This window comes from Arachis hypogaea, chromosome 3 (genome assembly GCF_003086295.3).
Source record: "Arachis hypogaea cultivar Tifrunner chromosome 3, arahy.Tifrunner.gnm2.J5K5, whole genome shotgun sequence".
NCBI lineage: Eukaryota > Viridiplantae > Streptophyta > Magnoliopsida > Fabales > Fabaceae > Arachis > Arachis hypogaea.
Window position 1 is genome coordinate 3,614,597 of NC_092038.1, and position 16,188 is coordinate 3,630,784.

The window sequence follows — 16,188 nt, forward strand, 5'->3', positions numbered from 1 at the left end:
AATAATTTTTTATATTGATTACTTAAAATATAAATATTTTAATAAAGTTATTTCTTTTAAATAATGATCCAACTGATAAATATGAAATATAATCGTTTTATTAATATAATAATATAAAATTCATGTAAAATATCTTTACGTTAATAATTAATTTAATACAAGTTAAATGATTTTTTATCGTACAAATAAATTGGTGGAAATGGAGAGATATTTTTTTCCTCTACTTTTTCCTATGAACAGTGGAAATGGAGATATTTTTGTTTTTGTTTTGTTTTTGTGTGTTGAAGACACACCACCCCCTTTTTTTTTCCCTATAGGTTTTATATCACAATTTTTTAGTCGTATTAAGGATTTGAATTCGAATGAACTTTCTAGCAAGACATGCTTTAATTCTTAAGAAAGAGGTTAAAATAGACTAAATTTATTAGGTCACTTCATTTATCTATTTAAATAAGTAAAATTTGCTTTTAAAATAGAGTCTATTTAAATTTTAAGTTAAATATATTTAATCTAACTAATTCAAATAAATAGCAAATTAAGTAAAGTATTATTTTTTGTTCCTAATGTTTGGGATAAGTCTCAAAGTTATTCTTAACGTTTGAATTGTCTTATTTAAGTTCTTAACGTTTGTCGTTAGAAATCTGTTAACGGAATTGACGACGGGACAAAATTGAGATGATTTTAAAATGTTAGGGACTTAAATAGGACGAAAACGTTGAGGACAAAAACGATACATGAAATAAATTTTAATTTTATCGTTCACTAATATAATCTTTTATGATACATAGTTATTCAATTATTTTTTAATCATATTTAAGTAAATTATACTTAATCACATTACTTTGATTATAAATAATTTTTTTTATAATTTTACTCTTAAATATTTTTAAGAGTCATGAAATGTTTGTAAAATGATTAGAATCGCATTACTTTATTATATATGTATCAATTTTTTTCCTACAAGTTTATGTACTAGTAATTCATACAAGCATTTTATGATGAGTAAATATTTCTAAGAGTAAAAATATAAAAAATAAATTTTTTTAGAATAAAATTAATGTGATTAAATGTAATTTACTTAGACGTGATTAAAAAATAATTGAATAACTATGTAACGTGAAAAATTGATATTATCAAAGGATAAAATTAAAATTTATTTCTATGTATCGTTTTTGTCACCAACGTATTTGTCCTGTTTAAGTCCCTAATGTTTCAAAGTCGTCTCATTTTTGTCCCGCTGTCAATTCCGTTAACAAATTCTTAACGGCAGCATAACATTTAGTCAATTTTAAAACGTTAGGGACTTAAATAGGACGATTCAAACGTTAGAAATAATTTTAAAACTTACCCCAAACATTAGAGACAAAAACGATACTTTACTCATAACAAATTAAACGGGTGATTCATTTATTTTTTTTTTTAAATTTAAAAAAATTTCAGTCAATATTTTTTATGATTTGGCCCTGAAAACTTAATTTATTAACTAAAAGGATATTATTTGTTTAAAATTTTTATCTAAACGTAATATTTTTTATCAAAATATTATTTTTAAAAACTAGAATAAAAGTGTAAACGAGTTAGCTCGAATAAATCGTCAAATTAGTTTTAAAAAGCACTTTCTAAATTAGTTTTTGGAATTTTTTTTAAATAAATTCGTCTTTTAAATATTTTAAATTTGTCATTTTAATTATTTTGTTACTTTCGTTACAAATGAGATGTGACACATTAAGTGACACGGTAGCACATATTTGATAATTTTAATTGGCGGTTAACATGATAAATTTATCAAATTAAATTAAATCAATCTCAATTTGAGGGATTCTAATACCTCAAGTTATTTCATCATTTAGGTTTTGATTTGATCTAATTTTATGAACTTATTATACTAATATTCAATTAAGACTCTCTTTTGTCGTATCACTTAATATGTCACATTAATAAATTTTAGAGCCGCCAACAAAGAAAATGATAGAAAGACTAATCGATTAATTTAAAATATTTAAAGAACAATTTTGATTAAAAAAAATTTTCAAAAATTAATTTTAAGAATAAGTTATATTTCAAAGACAAATTTAACCATTTTACTCGAATTAACTCTTATTTAACTCATCAGAATGGCCATAAATAATATGAGCTGAAAATATTACGATCCGTGAATAAAACAAATTTAAAATAATTAACTTTTTAATTCACGAGTTTATGTAAGCTTGACCTAAATAAAGCCGAACTCACCAGTTTGATGGCCTAGTCTAGTCAAGATTATTTAAGAAGCTGCTTTGGATGTGCAATACTGCACCTTATTTGATACCACCAACTAATATAAAGCATCACATGAAAATTGAATTATGCATAAACACATTTTTATGGTAATTTAAATGATTGAGTATCTAACTTTGGGTATTGAAATAAAGTGAATAACACATTTTGTTTGTTAAGTCATAAATGTCTTCATTTCAATTGAAAATAATAAGTTATTAACTTAGTCCAAAAGAATATAAACTTATTATATATAGAAAAATTGAGATATATAATTCATCAACTAAGCAATATAACTAAAGAAATTTATACTTCTAAACTCTTAGCGTTTGGTGGAGAGATAGAAATAGAAAAATTGAGACTGAGAGATAGAGACTAAGAGACAGAAATTAAAATAAATCTCAATATTCTGTTTGGTGTAAAATGGGAGACAAGAATTGAAACAAGAATAAAACTCTAATTTAATTTACATAAAGGATAAAATTAAAATTAATTAATTGAAATGAAAGTATTTTAGGTATAAAATGTTATTAAAGTTTCAGTCTCCATCTCTAAAAATTTCAGTCCCCTGTGTCCTTACTTTCTGGAGGTACTGAAATACTGAAATTTTTAAGACAGAAACAGAAATTTTAGTACCAATCTCTGAATTAACAAACATAATATTAAGTTTTAGTCTCTCAATCTCTGTCTCAGTACCTCAAAACAAACGCTACCTTACATCGAAAGGACCAAAAGAAGTTAAACTTCACATATAGGCCAGGGGTGGCAAACTTGGAAGTTGGAACTAACAATCTCAAAAACATTTTATGTAGGTTAACATTATAGTTATATTTTCATAATAAACTGAACTATATATATATATATATATATGTATGTGAATCCTGTTTTACATTTTCACAAAATCACAATGATATCATATCAATATTTATATATACCTTTTATTATTATTTTCAGGTACAAAGATATTTTCTTATTTGCTGTTATTTTCTTATTTTTGTCGACATGCTAGCATTGCAATATTAAGGTAGTGGAGAACACAATACGGGACACGGTGTCCATTTATTACTCATTCATTATTAGCGAATGAATGAACCACATTCATGAGTGATGTGTCTTTTTCTTTTGTACAATAATACTACTACTAAAGAAATATTTGATTATTGATGTTATATATGCAGATAATAATAAATATCATTTACATGATTACCAAAACGATATATTTTCTAAGAGGCTGTTGCTTTCTTCAAGATATCAAAACTCCGTCTTCGATCTCGTCCAAGATTTTTCACGTATTCTTCATAAATCAAAAGAGTCCGTACCATTTATATTTTCTCCAGAAATAAATATTCCATATATATAGTAATAGTGTTATCATAACTTCATGAGTGACAACAATTAAATCTTCATGGATACGTTGTACATATTTGAACACAAAATATAAAATTATAACAAAGGTTGGAAAAATCAAAATTTTACATAAAATTATTAGAAGAATAAATTGAACACATAAAATATAAAATTATAACAAAGTATTTGATTTTATAAAAATATTTTTATATAAAAATATTATGAACTGTTAAATTAATTAGTCAAATATATTTAATCAAATGTATCAAATTATCTAACAATTCATGACATATATATACTATTTTCTTCACGTGTCAATTTATAACAAAATATAAACTACAAAATTTTCAGAGTATATATTTTTAAAAAACCAATTAATTAATTTAAGATTATAATATTAAAAGATTATAAGAGTTAAATTAAAATTTTAGTTAATATGATTTTGAATTAATTTTAGGTAGTAAAATATATTTTTTTGAAAAAAAAAAACAAAGTTTTGGAAATTGAAGGAAATGATGTTGTAATTTGTCACTTGTATTTGATGGCGGTGGAAAAGCTGGACCAAATCCAGAAGATGATATTTCAGAAAAAATGAAAGAAACAAAAGAACAATTCTGAGAACTGTACTAATTTGCAGGTGACCTTTTAATTTCCACTACTATTCCTATTCACTGTACAAGCCACGCAACATCACTAATCATTCTCAGTCCATACCTATTCCAGGAAAAAAACAATTAATACTAATAGTACCATTCATTGGTTTTAATTACTAATTAATATTCTTTTCATGTGTTCTACAATATCTATTTCTGATTATTTACAATAGCAAGCAAGCCAACCATATTGCACAAAACATGCCTTAGAAGCCATTTAGCTAAATGTACATCAAGCAGCATACTAATTAATAATAATATAATAATAATAATCAGTAGTGTTCACCATCAAAGAGAGATATATAATAAAATTAAGCTTTTACTTAATAAAAAAATTAGTAGCTAACTTTAATTAAGGGCTTAAAGGGTTGTTGTTGTGATGAAGAGGGTCAGGTCCCGTTGGGACTTTTCTTGTTGAATCTTCTACTACTCTTCCAACACTAGGATCAGCTCCATTCCCAAATCTTCCAACCTAAATAATAATAATAATTAAAAAATTATGGACAAGAAGTGTTCAAAAATTTGAAAGTTTAAAATCATCATGGCATATATATAAATTTTTTACCTCTATGCTTGTTGATATGGTCTTGCCTCCTGCCAAGTTTGTTCCATATACACGACCTGAATATCAAACAATAATTATTTTTTAACCCTGAAAAGAAAAAAAAAGGAGTGAAGAGTGAAGAGTGAGTAGTGTTTGTTGAACTCACTTGAGGTAGAGGGTTGAGCAAAGAGTAACGAAATCACCAAAGTGAGGATCATCGCCATGTTTGTAGACATTGTTTTTTATGAGAAGAGACACGACCTCTTCAAAGTGGTGGTAGTAGTAGCAAACGTTACTACTAGACAGCACAGAACAAATGAAGGTTTTTTTTTGTTGTGTCTTTTTTGAAAATTCCTCCTTTTTAAACCTCTTTTTTTATTCCCTTTCTTTGGGGCAAAAAATAAGGGGATGCTTTTCAGGGATGTGATGTTGATACTGTGTAAGGAACGGGGGCAAAATGGGTTCTGTAGAAATTAGTGTTTTCCACAGTGATTGGAGATGAATTTACGGTTTTAGGTCTCTTGATGTTCCAAAACTACAAATTGAAAGAGATATTTTTTAGGGGTAAAATTGGAAAACTTTGGGCCACGTGTCATTTTTAGTTGCTACGCGGCTGAACACTATTCCTAGGTAATACGGGACGTTTGATAGTCAGGTACGTGTCGGAAGGACATCCTCGAAGGATTGTTGGCGGCGTGAAATGAACGGACACGTGGCTCTTTTCTATTGGTAGGAAGGCTAGAAAGGCTTGGTTTGTTTTAGTGAGGGCCCACCTCCAATCATTTTGGGTGGGCCCAGTTTCATCACGCCATTGCCGTGCTGCTACTCCTTTTTCTTCTATTCTGTGTCTCTCACTCTCTCTTTGAAGTTTGAAGTTGAACCCTTCAAATGGCCAACGCCTTCTTCTTTTTTTAATTATCATATGAATTTAATTTTGATACATTTTACCCATATATTTAATTTTTTAACTATTTTTATATTAGTTATATGAATGATCATAAAAAATAATAATTATAATTATATGATTATATAAAATATTTTATATTATTAATATATTAAAATTAAACTCTTATTATATAGGAGTATATGTTTCTCTTTTTTGATAAATTTCTTCAACCCAATGCTCTAGCTTCCAACTAGCAAAGGATACTTGTCACATGCGATAAATTGCATGATGCTATTTTATTTTAACTGAATTAGTTTTTCTTCTGAATTTTATACTTAAAAATAACAGTTAACTAACAGTAGTAATGATTAAAACTAACAAATGATTTTCTTAGTTTTAAAATAATACGTTTATTGGAAAATAAAAATAAAAAACTTAAAAATTAAAAAAGTTAATATTAATTTCAAATTTTAATTAACATGTATCTTAAAAAGATTCTGCTAAGGAACTAACTTATGGTATAGTCAATCATAATTGATTAGTTAAAAATAAAAATACTATTCGTAAACTAAAATCAGTTATTAATGTATTTCTATATAAATATATGTGTAGTTTAATTTATTTTTAATATATATTTGTATTTTAATATGTATTTTATACTAATATTTGACTTTAATAATTAATTTTAATGTACATGTAACATAGTCAAATTGAAAAATATACTAATTACATAAAAAAATAAAACAACTTTCCACTACTCCTATTTTCTGAAATTTCAAAATTAAAAACAAAGCTGAGTTGGCTTATATTATAATTGGTCCCTAGAATTTCTCATCTTAAAAACATATATTAAAATTTAAAGTATATAATTATTATTATTATTATTATTATTATTAATATTAACGTGTATTTTTACATTATATATTAGATAAACTCTTAGTTTAATCCATAACATTATTTTAGTTGGCGAAATAACACTACTTACAAGTTACAATATGAGGTTTAATTCATTGCTAACAATAAACTATTTTTCAAAGTAGAATAGGACTGGCATATATTGAAGGGTGAAGCATTATTGAGATTCTTACAAACTTAATAGTACAATGTGATCCCGATTGGAATCACTCTATAATGTATCAACTCTCAATTAAACAGTGGTACATAATGTAAATTACTTATACAAACAAGTTCCTAAGTTAGAAATCCCCAAATTGTTTATTGTAGAATCTCATGACTAAGGTAGCTCTAAATACGAGCACCAACTGTTTGCACAAATTACCAAGTGAAAGTTGTTTGGTGTGGACAACTGTGACAGTACTAATATTTCACCTTGACCTTATGATCTCTTCTTTCATGGCAAGAGATAGAGCACCAAGATTTCCCTCATTCTCCAACTGCACACCAGGCATGGCAACAGCCCTGCTACCAACAAAACCATCTTCTCCAATTTTGATATCTCCAAACTTCACCATTCCTCCTTCTTCACCTTCATATATGTGTCCAAACAGCAATGCTTCTTTTCCCACACAGCCACCTCTTTCAATCTTCACCATTTCAGGATTCAACAATGCTCCATTGCTATCCACATAAACTTCGTGATCCGTTTCAACATCTGCACCCATCAGCTTCATATACAACACAAGAAAATATGAGCCATTTGTCATGTCCATGAAAAAGTCTCCAACAAGTGTTCTTACGGCTTGCCAAGTGCTGTCCATGGTGATCCTTGTGCTCCATATGGGAACTTTTTCTCCAGATTTGTTCTTTCCTACAAGAACCCTTTTGGCTATAACACATGCCAATGCAGCTAGAGTGCCAGAGAGAACCCAAACCATAGGGAAAAACCAATGCAACGAGAGATTCGTGGCATTCTTTTGGTGAACAATAAGGTCTAAAGGTGCAAAAACTGATAAACCAACCACAAAATAAGGCAAAAACGTTTGCATCAAGGGTTGAATGAAGAGTACTGAGAAACTTTGATACCATGTTCTGGTCAAGGTAACTTTATCTGAGACCTTTTTATGCAATGTTGTCGCCAAATTGTTAGCATTTTCCTTACATTCAGTGCCCATCTCTTCTATATTTTTATCAGAATTATTCATTGTGTTTCTGATAACTGGTTGGGATTGTGATCCAATATAAACACCACCCTCTTGGAGTATAGAGTTCATTGGAGCAACTGAAAGTGCACCTAGAATGACATTCTTTTGGACAATAGAACCTGGGAGGATTAGGCTTTGACTGCCAACAACTGAATTATGCCGAACTTCAACTTTTCCAGAAGTATATCCATTGGAAGAGTAAAAACCAGTAATTATCTTGCTGAAATCTCCTAGATGGACACCATCACCGATTGTCATTAATTCTGGCTTTGAAATGGGATTGATTGCTCTAATCGAACAATGCTTGCCAATTTTCGCACCCAAGAGTCGTAGATAAATACAGAAGGCTCCTGTTCCTGAGAGAAGCTTCGCGAATCTAAGGTGGCATGAGATGGTGACTTGTTGCTTAAGCCAAGTTCTGTATTGGTTTTGCTTTATACCGGACATGATGAGGAGATTGGAGAAAGCGCTGCTGAGAGCTATGAGCACAAGACCATGAAGTAAGTAGGCGCCGGCAAATGAAATGGCAAAGGTTATTGGATTTGATGGTACATCAGAAAACATGGTAGCATATGCAATAATGGTGAAGGGGATCCAGTGGAATGCACCACATATGCAAACAAATGAAAAGTGTAGGAATGATGGAGATTTCTTGGAGAACCATATGTACATGAAGTAGGTAATAGCTGCAGCTAGTGAACTGAGAAAGCTAACAAGATAGATCCCAATAAAGTGGTAAAAGCTAGGAACTTCTGCATTCTGAAATTCAATATGAAAATTGTTATAGATATTAGTGTGTGACAATTGATCATCATTTTGTATTCCCAAGAAAATAAGAGAAAACATTATAGAAAATGCATACTTGAAGAGTACTATAAGGTATTTTTGTAAGCAGGGTCTTATTTAGAACATACCTTATCAACATTATTAAGCTTAGCAGACTTGAGCACAGGCTGGCCTCCTTCAACCTTTTGTAAGGCCTGTACCTCAGCACCTTCTTCAATAACACTTCCTTTTTGAATAACTGCATAAGGTCCAATTGAGGAACTTTTGCCAATCTTGATAGCACGGAGACTTAGAATTCTGCTTTTTACCTCATGACTTTGAACCAAAACACCTTCTGCAATGACAGCTTCATCTCCAATTGAAACAAGACTCGGATCGGTAATGTCAACTGTATCAAGCAACACTGAGGATCCAATCCTTGCACCAAGCATCTCAAACCAGTATTTCAAAAACACAGTTCCTCTGAGGTGAACTGCTAGAACTTTAGAAGAAATCTCTTGGACCTTATATAATGCCCACCATTTGACAAAGTCCATTGAATACAAGGAGATTTCGGAGGAAAGAGCATAGTTTGGCCTCAAGAAAGAATTTCCAAACAATGAAATGCAAATGCAAGTAACAGCAATGCAAAGAATCCAAGCAATAGGTGCTAAAGCAAGGGAAACCAAATAATTTGACCAGGGAATTCCATCTACTGATATACTGAAACTTGGGATGAAGCTTAGGAAAGCATTGATGGATATATAAGCTGGTGAGGCTAGCATGATGGAAATATAAACAAGTGCTATAACTTGAAGTAAATGGATACCAAATCGCTTAGATGTAGATACCTCTTCAACCAGTTCAGTGGAAAAAGTTTCAGCTTCTGGAACATTGGTTGGATTGCTTGAAGGCTGAGGCTGAATCTTGGATAGCAGATCCTCAGAAAAGTTTGCCAATTCTAGAATGTTTGTGGCAGTGAAAACATCAATGGCTGCAACTGGTGTTCCAAGGAAATCCGAGAGCTTTTGAGTTGCTTTAACCACACCAATTGAATCAATTCCATAGGATGTTAGGTTATCTGTAACTGAGATGTTGTTGATTGGAATTCCAGTTTGCTCAGAAATAAGGCCCTTCAAGAATTCTACAATGTCATTCTTACTGATTCTTTTGCTGGCTGCAAGTGTTCTTCTTACTAGCCGGGGCCTCGGAGTATTCCCTTCGCCACATGTTCCGGTAGTATATGATCTTAGCAAAGTTTTCTTCAATAGAGTCTGTGGACCTTGTGGAACCAAGTTCAGAGATTCATCTGTAAACTGCTTGATACATTCAAATCTCTTGATTTTTCCAGATGTTGTTTTGCTGATTGTTCTAGGCTTGACCAGCTTAACAGAAGCAACACCAACTCCATGTTCTTCAACCACACGAGTCCTAATCTTCTCAATAACATCTTTGCCAACTGGTTTGCCATCTCTGACCTCTGCAATCACCACCAAGCCAACCTGATCAGAGCCATCTGGCATGGAAATCCCCTTTGCAGATAAGATTTCCTCTGGGACACCAATGACAGCACAACAACCAGGCCGAAGCAATTCTGATGAAGTCTCAACTGTCTTCTCAACATCTGCAGAGTAGATGTTCCTTCCAGCAACGATGATGAGATCTTTGATTCTTCCAGTGATGAACAGTTTTCCATCTATGATTCTTCCCAAGTCTCCTGTTTTTGTGTAGTAACGGCCAGGATGATTGCGAAGTTTGTTCTTGAAAGTATTCTGACTCAATTCTTCCCTTCCCCAGTATCCTATTCCAGCACTTGGGCTACTAAACCAAATCTCTCCCTCCTTTCCATCGTCTTGAAGCTCTTCACATGTCTCCGGATCAACTATTCTTATGTCAATATCTTCATTCTCTTGCTGAGTATATCCACAACAAACTTTTCCTTGCCAATCAACAATGATAGGCTTTCGTTCCCCGAATGCGCAACTAACAAAGACACAGTTTTCTGCCAAGCCATATCCAGGAGCCATCACCTTTTTGGATAATCCAAAAGGACTAGTCAGCTCAACAAATCTTTTCAAAGTCTTTTGTCTCACCGGTTCAGCAGCAACCATAAGAAAAATCATGGATGAAAGGTCTAAATTCCAAAGCTTGTCTTTGTCAGACTCCAACCTTCTAATCACCAACTCAAATGCAAAGTTTGGGCCAGCACTGTGAGTTGCTTGATATTTGCTCATAGTTTCAAGCCATAAGAGTGGTTTCTTGATAAATGTCATTGGCGAAAACAGAATCGCCGATCCACCACTGACAAGAGATGTAAAAAGTCCCCCAATCAGTCCCATGTCATGATACTGAGGGAGCCAACTCACTAGGACTGTTCTTGATGTGCTCCTGTATCTACTTCTCATTAACTTCACATTGTGAATAAGGCCACCATGAGTGATCATAACTCCTTTAGCATCACCGGTCGAACCAGACGTGAATTGCAAGAAACAAATATCACCAGGCTGAGCTTCTTCACATTGATCATCTAGACCATTCAAGGCCAAATTTTTTGAATTCTTGACCCAAGTATCAGTGTGCAGCCATGGAAGATTCGGCCAGCGAGCTGAGGACTTCCCACTTTTCCCAGTTAATGAGATAAAATTTTTCAATGTACCTGCCCGGACAGCCGAGTGATAAGCAACTGTTGACAAAATTGCCACAATGCTGCATGACTTGGCAATGTTTTCAATTTTTGTTAGTGCTTGTCCACTTCTTTGCATTGGATCCGGAGGAAGAACTGGAACTGGTATGACTCTAGCTCTTAGGCATCCAAAGAAGGCGTCGATGAAGTCCAGACCAGGCACATAAACAAGAAGAACCTTGTCCCCAGGCTTGATAACCGGCTTTTGGCTTGTTAAGAGCTTATGAGCAATGCAAGATGCATTAAGATGTTGTTCTGCATAAGTCCTCTGGCCTACCGGTGCGCCTTCTTCATTGATCCAAGTGTAAAGTGTTCTGTCTTGAGTGATAGGATGAGTTCCCCATTGCCTTAAATAGCCATCCAAAGTAGGCAAATTAGGAAAATGCACTCCTGGCAATTCACCTAACTCTTTAGGATCCATTTCTTGGCACTCAGTTCTCAATGGAAACAAACTCTGCATAAAACAATCTTCTTGTAAGTGCAGCTCTATTTGGAAAAGAAATAAAAATAAAAATTTGATTGGTCATAATGTACATAAATGGTAATTTACCTTAGTATAAGGAAACATTGGCAAATCACTGTTATTTGCAAAGTTCTTGCATATTAAAGCCATGGCATAAGATGAATTTCTCTCTGTAAGCTCAAATGCCATAAGGCCACCTACATAGTAAGTATTCCTTGAACCTTGAAGTTCTGATTCCAACTTTTCATAGAATCCATCTTTCATAGCTGCATTCAAAACTCCATGATTTAGAATTCTTGTTAGGCTAAGGAAAAGTGAATTAAGAAATCAAATAAACAAAATACCTTGGCTACTAACATGAGGAAAATACTTAAAGCGACGTTGAAGAACGACTTTCTGAACTTCTCCCCCCATGGATTCTACTGTCTTGATTGCAAGCTTTGTGACAGCAGGTCCTTTAATATCAGTAGAGTTGCCGTAGGACCAAAGCAAGAATATGTTAGTGTCTGCATAAAATTTTTGAATTGCAACCGGATGTCCAATTGTGCTAGGATCTTCCATGTATTCATTGAAATAATAAAATCCAACAGGAAAATGATCAAGTCCATTAATCTTCAAAACAGTAGTGTAGTAGTCATTTGTTTCTACTTTGCTGAACAATTCTTTTTCAAGATCACTTGTATCCATTACTTCAGGTTCACAATCTGCCACAAGATTTGTTTAATTAGTTATCATATCAGATAAAGAAACAAACAATGTTACTCATGGAATGTGAGAACTCTACAAACCTGTGCAAGTTGAAGGCAATGATCTATAAGTTCTTCCATATTTCAATGGAAATGAACCAGAGATTATGATCTTATCAAATACCAAAGTTTCAACTCCATTTAAGTTTTTGACATTAACTGTGACACCATCAGAGTTCCTTCTAAGTGTCAATACTTCAGTGTTGCAGCAAAGTTTCAAAGGAAGTGATTGAGCAATCTTCTGCCAAAGACTTGTATATCCGTCCCGAAACCTTCGGATTTTTCCAGCCATGGAGGTTCTAGTGAACTCATGAAGGTATGCATAAGGCATATCTTGAACAAAGCCATATCCTGAGGCAGTGTAGCCATAAGCCACAGATTTAGGAACAGATTTGAGTCCATGACATTCAAGATATTCTGGAGCCAACTCTGGAGCAATGTCACTCACTCCATGCACCCCAATTCTACCAGAATTCTTCACCTTTTCCTGGTTTCACAAGGAGAAGTAAAAGCATTACTTTTTAATTTTCAAGTTAAAGTACTACATATTATTTTTAAGTAAATCCATTCTTAGATCCTCAAATATATTCTGTATTCCTTGAAAGATAAAATGTATAGACTTTAGTCTTCAATAATATTCATTTAGCACTAAAATCTTTGAAAGATACTTTAATCTTTTGAAGATTGACATCTATATATCTTAATCTTCAAAGTGATAAATGAAAATATTTTAGAAGCAAAAGCATAGTTTTACTCAATAGTTTTTAACTAACAGTAGAGATTAGAGACAACAAACTAACCTGAATTTCCAATGTAAGTGACATAACAGATACATAATCATCAGCAACTTTAATATCTTGATATTCTCCATTGGAAGGGTTGATAATAGCAAGCTTGTGAGAGTCTAATTCTTCTAGTGCTGAGCCTATCTCTTTTGCCAAGTGAAAAATGATTGGAGCACTGCTTGCAGCAAGAACTTGCCCACCTAGATCATATACTTTTCCTGTGTACATATTTAAATATAGTCAAAATTGTCACTTAGGCAATGTTTACTTAGTAAGTGTCTATGAATAGAAAAATAGACAAATATTGTCTCAGAACAGTGACATAAAAATTATTTGTTTTTTTTTTTTTTTTTCAGAAGGTTTGTATTTTTATTGTGAGATATATATTATAACTATAAATATTACCTTCAATGTCTACTGATTCACACATGCCACCAACTGTGTGATGCTTCTCCAAGACTGTGACATTCTTGTAACCAAGCCTGGCAAGTGCATAAGCTGCTGATAAGCCACTTGGACCACCACCAACTATTCCAATTCTTATGCTTTCTGGGAAGGAAGGGTGCAACTTGGAAAATTGGTCCTCTATTGCTACTTTAGGATCCATGTTTCTTGAACCAACTTAGTTCAAAACTGCCTTCAAACAATTGCAAAAAGATGCAATATCAAAAACTAAAAATGCTTATTTAGTCCTTTATGAGTATTTAACACATATCAAAATCATTTAAAAGAAGATCAACTCAAACTAATTCACATTATCACAAGTATATACTAGCTAGCTACATTATGGTTAGAAATTATTAGAAGATTGACACCACAGACAAAATTAAATCAGAGTCTTAATAAAGTTGACATACCTTAGTGGTAATAAGAACTAAGAAATGCAATATTCTACTATCAATCTTCTAGAAGACTTGTTGATCAGCTTGGAGAACACTTAACTGTATTAATTACAATGTCATTGTCAGAACAAACTCTTTGATCTTGGATGCATGCATGAAAAGCTTAAATGAAAAGATGTATATATATATATGGACCTACCTTGAGTGATTTGCATGCAATGCAACGTAACACATTTAAGTTTTCTAAATGTCTAATGAGGGAATTAAGTGTAAAAGTGTCAGAGATAGTAGAAGATACTGAACTCGTTACACTGCATTGCTCTTTAATATATGAAACAAAACAAGGGTCCAAATAAGTTTGACACAATCTTTTTTAGAGTTTTGACAAATTTGATATATCTCAATTTTAATAACGATGATTCCAAGAATACAATCACCGTTTGTCTCCACATAAAGGAACATACGAATATTCCTCCATAGATTCCCCATTAACACATTTAAGAATCCGTCTTCATCATGTGAATTGAAGAAATACCAATGACTTAGTATTATAATTTTCATGTATATCCATCCATGTAATTTCAATAGTAACGTTTAAACATCCTTGTAAAAAGAAAAAGATAAAAACAACCGTCGAAGTATCATATATATTTTATAGTATATAGTATTGTATTTATATACGTAACATTATTTTTTGCATGCAGACCATAATCTTGAGGGTTTCACAAAGGGACACACGCACAATTACACTCAAATGCAGCTTAATTAGAATGAGTTAAAAGATTATTATTAGGTTATTAGCTTGCAATGAAAGAGCAAAAGTAGTAATTTAATCGCAAGAGTGGGATTATGCTTTTTCTTGATACGAATCACCGCGAATAATTGCTGCCTTTTCGAGGTGCATAATAGTTAACAAGCGGAACTTCCAACAAGTCTATGTCTTTGATAACTTGATTTGAATGTGGAGTTGATAACTGAGAGTGGTTAGATGATAATTTAGTCAAACTTATCAAATTATTTAACAACTCTTAGGTTGCATTTGTTTTTGAGAACAGGACAGAACAAGACACGGAGAACAGGACAGGACAGGACAAGACATTAATGGACAGAGACACAAAATTTTGTATTCTTGTATTCTATTTGGTGATAAACTAGAACAAATTATGAAAATCCAATTTATTCTCATTTTTTCATTCAAAAAATTTGAGATGAAAAATATCATTATGAAAAATTAACAAGAATAATGAAAGAAAAAATAAAAAATAAGTTGTATCCTTTGTTAGTGTCTCAGTGTCCTTTCTGTCATGATGGACACAAAATACGTTAATTCAGTGTCTCTGAACACATTGTTTATGTCCATGTCTCTTCTGCCAAACACGATCCTATATTTCTGTGTCCCTGTCTAAATATCTTATCTCTATAAACAAACGCAGTTATCAACTTCACATAAAATAAATTAATTCCACCTAAATTTCCACCCTTTAATTTTTTGTTATTCATTTAACTTGTTTCATTTTTATGTGATCTTATTATATACATACAATGGTGTAGGTGAAAACAATGAATGCAAAAATTCTAATATCTAGCGAAAAATAGTAGGAGGTTAATATTTTTATTAATATTAGTTACTATTTTATTTTTATATTATTAAAATTTAATATTTAATATTTAATATTTACAATTAGTTAAATATTAATAAAAATAATAAATTTCATAGATAATTTAGCATTTGGAATTTATATTTGAATTCTCTTCTATTAAAAAATACAGTGAACAAAAGTGTAAAATTTGTATAAAAAACACTAAGTATTTTATTAAAAAATACAATATAATAAAATTATAAAATTGAATATCCACTTTAGTCTAATCAAATATCTAATAGGATATGAAGTGGTAATTGGAAAAAATATTTTATTTTAAATAAATTCCTTCTAAAGAGAAGATAACCACTTTGATCAAACTAAATTCTTGATATAAAAATATAAAATGGTAATTTGTGTTACTCTACATCTAAGAAATGAAATTTCAATTACATTTACAATACCTATAAATACTAAATTAAATTATGTAAACAATCAATAAAAATACAATGATACCAGACAGTACAAGACTAATA

At 31.5% G+C, this 16,188-nt stretch overlaps 1 protein-coding gene and 1 long non-coding RNA gene across 2 annotated transcripts; both read right to left on the minus strand.

Moving 5' to 3' along the window:
• Positions 1–4,644: 4,644 nt before the first annotated feature.
• LOC114925882 (uncharacterized) lies at positions 4,645–5,106 on the minus strand. The gene is made up of 3 exons (XR_011879462.1): positions 4,967–5,106; positions 4,822–4,877; positions 4,645–4,728 (listed from the first exon to the last, which is right to left on the minus strand). It is a non-coding gene; the product is annotated as an uncharacterized lncRNA (long non-coding RNA).
• Positions 5,107–6,713: 1,607 nt separating this feature from the next.
• Positions 6,714–13,837, minus strand: LOC140181773 (uncharacterized). Its single transcript, XM_072226745.1, has 7 exons — positions 13,636–13,837; positions 13,246–13,448; positions 12,488–12,932; positions 12,044–12,403; positions 11,787–11,965; positions 8,703–11,690; positions 6,714–8,547 (listed from the first exon to the last, which is right to left on the minus strand). Exons 1-7 carry the CDS (start codon positions 13,835–13,837, stop codon positions 7,012–7,014), a joined length of 5,913 nt encoding a protein of 1,970 aa, XP_072082846.1. The 3' UTR covers positions 6,714–7,011.
• Between the last annotated feature and the right edge of the window lie 2,351 nt (positions 13,838–16,188).